This window comes from Camellia sinensis, chromosome 14, assembly GCF_055761805.1.
Source record: "Camellia sinensis isolate YWXY chromosome 14, ASM5576180v1, whole genome shotgun sequence".
NCBI lineage: Eukaryota > Viridiplantae > Streptophyta > Magnoliopsida > Ericales > Theaceae > Camellia > Camellia sinensis.
In genome coordinates this window covers 114,645,588-114,654,393 of record NC_138974.1, presented here as the reverse complement: position 1 = coordinate 114,654,393, position 8,806 = coordinate 114,645,588, and the positions used below count along the sequence as shown (strand labels likewise).

The following is an 8,806-nucleotide window of genomic DNA, read 5'->3' as shown; positions in this document are numbered from 1 at the left end:
TGCCTATTTCTAAAGTCAAACTGGAAGTTCTATTGCTTATGTATATTTTTGGCGAACTGACAGGATGCTCCAAAGTCAAACTGGAAGTTCTAGTTGTTGGAAATGGCCGAAGACTTTAATTTTGGACTGATAAGTGGTGCCTCAACCAAAATCTGAGTGTGCTTTTTCCCAGATTATTCACATTATCAGTTGAAAAAGATGGGAAGTTGGCTGATTTTTTCAACAGACAGGTGTCAGTTTCAAATTGGAATCTGGTCTTCAGACGTCCCCTCCTAGCATGGGAAGAGGAGGAAGTGCAAAAACTTAATGACTTTCTGCGGAATGCGCCTAGCCTCCAAGAAGGGGTGGTAGATACTTGTTCATGGTTAGCTCATCCGTTAGAAGAGTTCACTGTGGCATCACTTTGGATATGGGTGAAAGCAAGGCAAGGGGTAGATTTGACAGTCACTAGGTGCATTTGGAACAATCTAGCCCCTCCCAAAGTTCAATTCTTGAGTTGGTTAGCATGGAAAGGAAGGATTAAATGCTCTGAATTTTTGCAATGAATTGGAGTGTTGAGTCCAAGTACCTCTATGCTTTGTGTGTTCTGCAGATCTGAGTTGGAGACTGTTAACCATGTTTTTCTTCACTGCCCTTTCATCTGGAAACTGTGGGCCAATTTAGTGAACTGGTGGAATTACAAATGGGTTAGTCCTGGAACAGTGGAGGGACTACTTTTGTCGTGGGCAGGTATAAGAATGAAGAAGAAGATGCTAGCTGTTTGGAAAACAATTCCGGTAGCAGTTTTGTGGTCAGTGTGGAGAAGTAGAAATGACTGTTTATTTAATAAGGTACAACTGGAGTGGAATGCTTTGGAAGAGCTAATAAAGGCTAGAGTAGCTTTGTGGGTAGCCTCATCCTTGAAGGGGCTTAATTATTCGGTGCACGATGTTATTTATAACCTGAATCAAATATGCCTCTGTGTGTAGTATTTGCTGTCTTGTTAAAACGCTGGTCTGAAAAATCTGCATCTATGATATTTTCTGCTGCTCTGTATCTGAGCCCTGGTTTGATATGTCTGATCCATGGGCTGCATTATGTTGATGCTTATAAATCTGTTTTGTCCTGAAATTGGAAGGGTTCAGGTGGTAGGATGATGAGTCGCTGCAGCTGTTAAGTGCTGTCTTGAATCTGTTTTGGGTTGGCCTGAGAAGGCTGCAGCTGTTAAGGCTGAAGCACTGTGTTGTTGGTGTTTGGTATTCTGCTTTGGTGCCTAGGTAGGAGGATAAGGCTGAAGCTCTGTATTTGGTCTTCTGCTTTGTTGGTGTTTGGTATTCTGTTTGGTATTCTGTTGGTGCTTGGTATTCTGTTTGGTATTCTGCTCTGTTAAGGCTGCAGCTGTTTGGTATTCTGATCTGGGTGGCCAATGTTTTGCTATGGGGTATTCTGCTACTGTTGGTTTCTACCAGTTTTGCTATGGGGTATTCTGCTACTGTTGGCTCCTACCAGTTTTATATACCTGTTGGTTTTCATGATATACCTGTTGGTTTTTTAGACTAGTCTATCCTTTTGCTTGCTTTTCTTTCTTGCTCTCTCTTGTTGGTGCCTCACCAACTGGCGCTTGGTGCTGTTTTAGCTCCAAGCTCCTCTTTATTGATGTAATATTGCACTCTGTATGTTTCATCAATAAAGATTTTGTTTTGCCGATCAAAAAAAAAAATGTAACGGCCATCCGTTCATCGAAAGCTGTGGGTGAACCTCCCTTCTTTCTTGCTTCATCCGTCTTCTTTGCCATCAAAGATGCCATTATAGCCGCAAGAGCAGAAGCAGGTTACAATGTCTGGTTTCCTCTTGATAATCCTGCAACGCCTGAACGGATTCGGATGGCTTGTACTGATGAATTTACCACACGATTTGTCAACTCAGATTTCCACCCTAAACTTAGTGTTTGATGCAATATTTTACTGTTTTCTATAATTTATTGTACACCAGAAATCAGAAATCAGAAATCACTACTGGTATATTCTAATGACTTGGCCTAATGTGCTTTTCTGTGAGTCCAAGCATGATTGAGTAATGCACACGAAATGATTATATGCTTAAATGGAACATTGTAATGTAAATTCACAAGTACTTAAAGTACATAAACATACAGTGTCTCTTTTTTTGTTTTTGTTTTTGTTTTTGTTTTGTGTGTGTGTGTGCATTTGTGTGTGTGTGTGTGGTGATATGATAATATGATAAAATGGTTGACATGTTCAGCTGCTGATGAAAATACAGAACAATTCAATGAAACTACCACCCTTCGGCCTGCTTCATGAACAGTTTGGTGATCTCATTACCCATGTTTTTTTATTGCTTCTTTCTCATTCAATTTTTTTCCCATCTCAATCTCTCTTTGTCTATCGGTTCATCTACTAAAGTAATTTAAGTATAATAGAGAATGAGAGTGGAATGATTTTGAGGTCCTTATTAGTCATTATGCCTGGCATTGACTGCATCTCTTTACTTTGTATGATTGAGACGTCTTGCATTTCCCGAGACGAAACCAGAGCGGATTTGTTGCTCAAGTGTGTTATATGGAATGTTTTATTTTTGACGAAGAATTCTTGTTTACTGTATATGATAAGGGTAAGAATTTAAAATATGTATTCAATACTCGTATTCGATTTAAACATTCTCTATCAAAAAAAATTTAAACATTTGGTTTTTTATTTTTATTTTTATTGATGTCTAAAGTATAAGAAATTTACATTTACTAGTAAAGCAATTATAGTAGTAAATTATCTTTATTGGATATGACAAAATAGTCTATAAAAATTTACTAGTAAAGATTATAAATTATAAATAAAATAATTTACCAACAAATATGAACTGAGAAAATTAGTGATAAATCTAATTTAAGAAGGGTGTAAGATATTAACTCTAATGAATATTTTTTTTATGTGAAAAGTTTACGCTTATAAAATAATTTGGTGACCAGTCTTAGAAGACATTTTGTTTTCAATTTTACCTCGACTTCATTTTTTTTTTCCTTTGATGTGTTTTGACTTTTTATTGATTATCTGTTCAAATTTATATCTATTTGTTTAAATTTTGTCTACATATTCAAATTTATATCTATCTATTCAAATTTTTTAACTATTTGTTCATTTTTTCCCCTATCTGTTCAATTTTTCTCATAAATTCTATCCATCTGTTCAATTTTTCCCTCAATTCTATTATCTGTTCAATTTGGATACTTTTTAAGCCAAAGACAGAGAGATAGAGAGAGAAATTTCTTGAAATATGTGTATGTGCTAGTGTGTGTGTATGTGTGTGTGTGTGTGTGTGAGAGAGAGAGAGAGAGAGAGAGAGAGAGAGAGAGAGAGAGAGATTGTTCAAAAAAAAAAAAATGGAGAGAGAAGGGTTTGGGAAAACATTCATTTATACCTTAGGTATTTTGGTCTTTTTGACTCATGTCCTTACGGATAAAATATTTTAGCACTTCGATCTATTTTTTTTTTTTATCAGCAAAATGAAACTTTATTAATGAAGAAAGCAAAATATGTTAGAACTTACATCAATAAATATGGAAAGTGCAAATGCGAGCACTAACCCAAAGATTGGTGAGAAGCCAATCAGGAGGAACCAAAAAAACAGAGAAAAAAAAAACAACAAAAAAACAGAGCCTACAATAGTACTGCTGCAATGATCATACAATTTTATAAAATGGACTTTTGGACTGAATGTCCATATGAATTTTCTCTTTAGTAAATTTGAATTTCTTTACTAGTAAATTTTATAAATTATTTTTATTTTTTGGAAATAAAATAGATATTAAACAAGTTTTTAATTTTTAATTTTTGTATATATATTGTAATTTTTTTTTTTGATGGGAAAAATAGATCTTTATTGATGGAACCAAACAAAGTTGAGAAAGACATCAATAAAGAGGAGCTCCGAGCTAAAGAAGCTCGAAGCTCCAGTTGGTGAGAAACCAACAAGAAAAGGAAAGAAGAATTGAAAGCAAAACAAGCAGCAGAAAACAAAGCAGAACAGAGTATAACAACCAGCTCACAGCAGAGCAACCAAAAGCAGAACAGTGCCAAACAACCATCTCACAGAAGAAGACAAATCACCCTACACCAAATCTGAATGCTGCTCCCACTATGACTTCAGAACAAATCTGTGATATGTCTACAAACATACCATAGCTGAGCAACCCAGCCTGCTGCCACTTAATGCCTACGAAGACTTCAAGCATGCAGTCTTATCTGGTGCAAATTGGATATCGGATCGTGAACTAAATAGTCCACCTTGAAAAACCATTTTACTCACAGTGCTATTTGAACTTTCATTCTCTCGCTTAATCCTCCAAAGTCTGGTGCAACGCCCTTAAACAAACATTCGTTCCTTAATTTCCAAACCGACCACAACACGAGAGAAGGGATAGCCTACCAAGCTCTAGAAGTCCAAGACTTCCCTTTACCCACGGCCCACCACTTTAGCAAACCCTCCACTGAGCCCGGAATTACCTAAGACTGATCCCATCAAGCTGATCATGGCTGCCTAGCAATTCCAAACCAGAGGGCAGAAGAAAAACACATGCTCCAAAGACTCCTCCTCACTCTGACAGAACATACACTGGGACACTGCATTGGCAGGTAAGACCCCAATCCTACGTAGGAATGACGAAGTCTTTACTCTGCCTCTCCAAGCCAACCAGCAGAAGAATTGCATCTTTGGAGATGCCATACTTTCCCACACCTCAGCTGGCACCCTCACACCTGATTCTTTAACTGCAGCCCACCAGCACCATACTGAGGATACTGAAAACTTCCCAGATTTATCTGCAAGCCAGGAACAAGAGTCTTCAATTTCCTCCCTGAGTGCAGGAGATGATTCCAGAAATCCGGACAGCCTCTTCACTTCCTCATCCTCCCAAGCCAGCAGACGTCTTCTAAATTGAAATTGCCATACCCCAAGACTCTTTTTTGCACTTATTTGCAATAAGGATTCTTCCTTCTCAGTGGATAGGCTATACAATCTGGGGTAATCCTCCTTCAAACTTCTACCATTAAGCCAAGCATCTGTCCAAAACTGAATCCTCTTTCCATTACCCATTGATAACTTTAGGTTTTATTCATAGTATTCACCCATAGGCTAGTTTATTGAATTGAGCTGCACTATATCTTTCCACACAGTGGACACCCCATCTGTGCTTTCCAGAGATGGCACCCAACCCCCTCCAAATCTGCCATATTTTGAGCATACCACCGATTTCCACAAGACTTTATCCTTTGCACCATATCTTCACCACCATTTCAGCAACAGACACTCATTCACCTCACCCAAATCCCTCACCCCCAAACCCCCTTGATTTTTGCTTTTTGTTACCTCACCCGAACCTACCAAATGAACACTCCTCTTTGTATCTGATCCACCCCACAGAAAATTGGACTGAATTTTGACCAAAGCCTTAACAATCCCCTTAGGCATTTTGAAAATGGAGAGAAAGTAGATAGGTAAATTAGTGAGAACTGATTTAATCAAGGTCAAAGGCCTGGAAAAAGAGAGTAGTTTTCTTTTCCAAGAGGACAACTTCTTCCTCACCTTCTCCACTATTGGACTCCAGGTGCTCTTCCTCTTGGGATTGGCCCCTAGAGGCATACCTAAAAAGTTGAAAGGTAATTTCTTAGAGATACAATTCAGTCTTTGAGCCAAACCCAAAATTTCCTCCTCTTGAAAACCCACACCGCACACTATACTCTTATGATAATTGATTTTCAAACCGGATATCACTTTAAAACACCTCAACAACCTTTCAATATTTAGCACCTCCTCCATACCACCTTCACAAAACACTATTGTATCATCTGCAAATTGAAGATGTGAAATTCCCAGATCATTACCTCCTACTGAGGCACCTCTAAACAGGCCTATCCCCACTGCCCTAACCAATAGTAGATTGAGAGCTTCAGCTGCAATAATGAACAAAAAAAGGTGAAAGGGGATCACCCTGCCGAAGCTCCTTCTGTGGCTGAAATTTGTCTGTGGGTGAGCCATTAACCAAAACAGACACCTTGGTTGTAGAAACACAAGTCCTCATCCAGCCTATCCATTTCTCACCAAAACCAAAGTTGTTCAGCATCGACCACAGAAACTCCTAATTAATTGAGTCATAAGCTTTTTCGAAGTCTAATTTTAGGATAACACCTTTCTTTCTTGATCTTTTCCATGCATCTACAACTTCATTGGCTATTAACACACCATCTAAAATGTACCTTCCACTCACAAAAGCAAACTGTACTTCACTAATCACTGATAGCAGAACTCTCTACAGTCTTCTGGAAAGCACCTTTGCCAAAATTTTATAGACCGAGCTAACCAGGCTTATAGGTCTATAATCCCTCATTCCTACTGGATTATCCTTCTTCGGAATCAGTGTAATGAAAGAACTATTGACCCCTCCAGGAAGCTTACCATTTTGGTAAAATTCATTCACCATTTGTAGTATCTCCCCTTTCAATATAGACCAACACTGTTGAATGCACTTCAGATTAAAACCATCTGGGCCTGGTGCTTTGTTCCCATCACAATCCTTTACTGCATTCCATGCCTCATCTTCTAAGAACTCAATTTCCAAGTTGCCAACATCCACAATACTAATAACAGCAAAAGGGCCTAGAATTTTGGGCCTAACCTTCCAATTCTCAGAGAACAACACATTGAAGTGCATAGCCACTTCTTGTTTCACCTGAACTGGATTCTCCACCCATGTACCCTCCACAACAACAGAGTCTAACAGATTTTTCCTCTGCCTTCTACATGCCATAATGTGAAAGTACCTAGTATTTTTATCCCCAGAATGAGCCCATACCTGTCTGGACTTTTGATGCCATAACCTTTCCTTACTCCTACTAAGATGCCACACCTGGCTTCTAACTTCTCTTCTTCGCTTGAGTTCCTGAACTTCAAGGGACCTAGACTCTGCCTTCAAATCCCATTCATGTAGCTCCTCCTCTGTTGCCTTTAATTGAGTGTCTATATTGCCAAACACCTCCTTATTCCACACCCTTAAGTGACTCCTAAGCATATTCAGTTTTTTCATCTCTAAACCCAGCCCACCCTTGAACTTGAGCTTCCTCCCACCTCTTTTTGACTTCTGACATGAATGGTTTATGAGATAACCAGGCATTTATAAATTTCAAAGGTTTTGGACCCCAATCCGTATCATCTTCCTTAATCAAGATTGGGCAGTGGTCAGAAATTGACCTAGGTAGACCCAATTGCTTAAAAGAAAACTTTTCTATCCACTTCAAGTCTAACAGGAATCTATCAATCCTACTCCACCTATTCCCATCCAGAGCATTGCACCAAGTATACTGCCTTCCTAGCAAAGGCATATCTGTTAATTCCAATTTTTCCACCAACTCATTAAAATCCTTCATCCCTCTTTCTCTAGATGAACAACCTATCCTCTCACCCATGTATCTAATCTCATTAAAATCTCCTCCCACACACCACGGGTTTGGAAAATGTTGATGGATCCTCACCAGAGAATCCAACAGTTGTCTCCTCCTTATAACCTCATTAGGAGCATAGATATTCACCAGAGTGCACTGAAAAGTATTACTAGACATACCTGATAGAATAATGAAATTTTTGCTACTGCAACAATCCTTGAGCTTGAAGACTTGTGGCTTCCAAATACTTATGAGGCCTCCTGCACTACCCTCAGAGTCAACCACCATAAATTTCACTTCTTCATAAGGCCAGATTGTTTTCACAAAATTATCATCCATAGAACTTCTTTTAGTCTCCTGTAGAAAGAGCACATCAACACTTCTATCCCTCACCAGGCTTTTTGTTTTTCCCCTTTTTTCTGGCCTTCCCAGCCCTCTAACATTCCAAGATAAAATCTTCATAATAACACACTATTGACACCCATTCTCCTATAAACAACCAGCTAAGTTCTAATTGCCCTTTGTCCCCCTTCAATTCTACTCAAGTCCTTCTCTTCCAGCTCCACTATTCTGCTCACTACCTCCTCCTCTTTGCCTTGGCAATCCATTCTCAACATTGTGCCTACTCTCACAGTTGCCTTGGCCTCCTCAATCAATTGCCTCCTTCTGTTCACTGCCTGACTCTGATTATTAGCCGTTAGGTAAGCTGCTGCCTCTGCCGAAGCTCTAAAAATTGCTCCCCTTTGACAACCCAGTCTGCCAAACACCCCTCTCCCTCGTTCTATTCCTTTCTTCCAAGTCTTTCCCCTATTCTGCACTGCCCCTTCCTTTATATTACCCACTTTTGCATTCCTTTGGGCCAAGTTTATCTGAGTTGTTTGGGTTGCATTAGGCCTAAGTTGAGTTTGGGCCATATTGTCACTCAGATCCGACACCACCTCCTGCACTAGTCCGTTAGGCTCAATCCCCAGCTGCTTTCCTTCAATTACTACTTCTAAATTTATAGTGGGCCTTGCTTCTACTGGCCCACTTAACTCTCTTAAGAGGCCTGTGCTACACATTGCCTCATCTCTAACTTGAATTTCGATCTAACTTGACTTGGAAGAGTTGGCCTTCTTCTCCACCCCCCTAGCCTTGGAACCTGCACCGATATAGCCCTTCCCCACGCTCCCCCCTACAGCTACCACTTTGTTTGCTTGCTTTCCATCATTATCCGTACCCTGTTTTTCAGAACTGTCCATCACAGTCTCCTCTACCCTACTAGCCCCCTCAAATCCATCACTCACCAACCCCTCTCTTCCTTCAAACGCTTCCCTAGTATACTTGCTTCGTCCTCCATTGCCAGACAATTGATCTTCCTCTTCTATGCCTTTGGAATA

The 8,806-nt window shown here is 39.5% G+C and overlaps 2 protein-coding genes across 2 annotated transcripts; both read right to left on the bottom strand.

Annotated features, from left to right (window-relative positions):
- Positions 1-4,530: 4,530 nt before the first annotated feature.
- Positions 4,531-5,085, bottom strand: LOC145807259 (uncharacterized). The gene has a single exon (XM_082905213.1). The coding sequence runs from the start codon at positions 5,083-5,085 to the stop codon at positions 4,531-4,533; it is 555 nt and encodes a 184-aa protein (XP_082761339.1).
- Positions 5,086-7,049: 1,964 nt separating this feature from the next.
- LOC145807258 (uncharacterized) lies at positions 7,050-7,889 on the bottom strand. Its single transcript, XM_082905212.1, has one exon. It carries the CDS (start codon positions 7,887-7,889, stop codon positions 7,050-7,052), a length of 840 nt encoding a protein of 279 aa, XP_082761338.1.
- Positions 7,890-8,806: the final 917 nt, after the last annotated feature.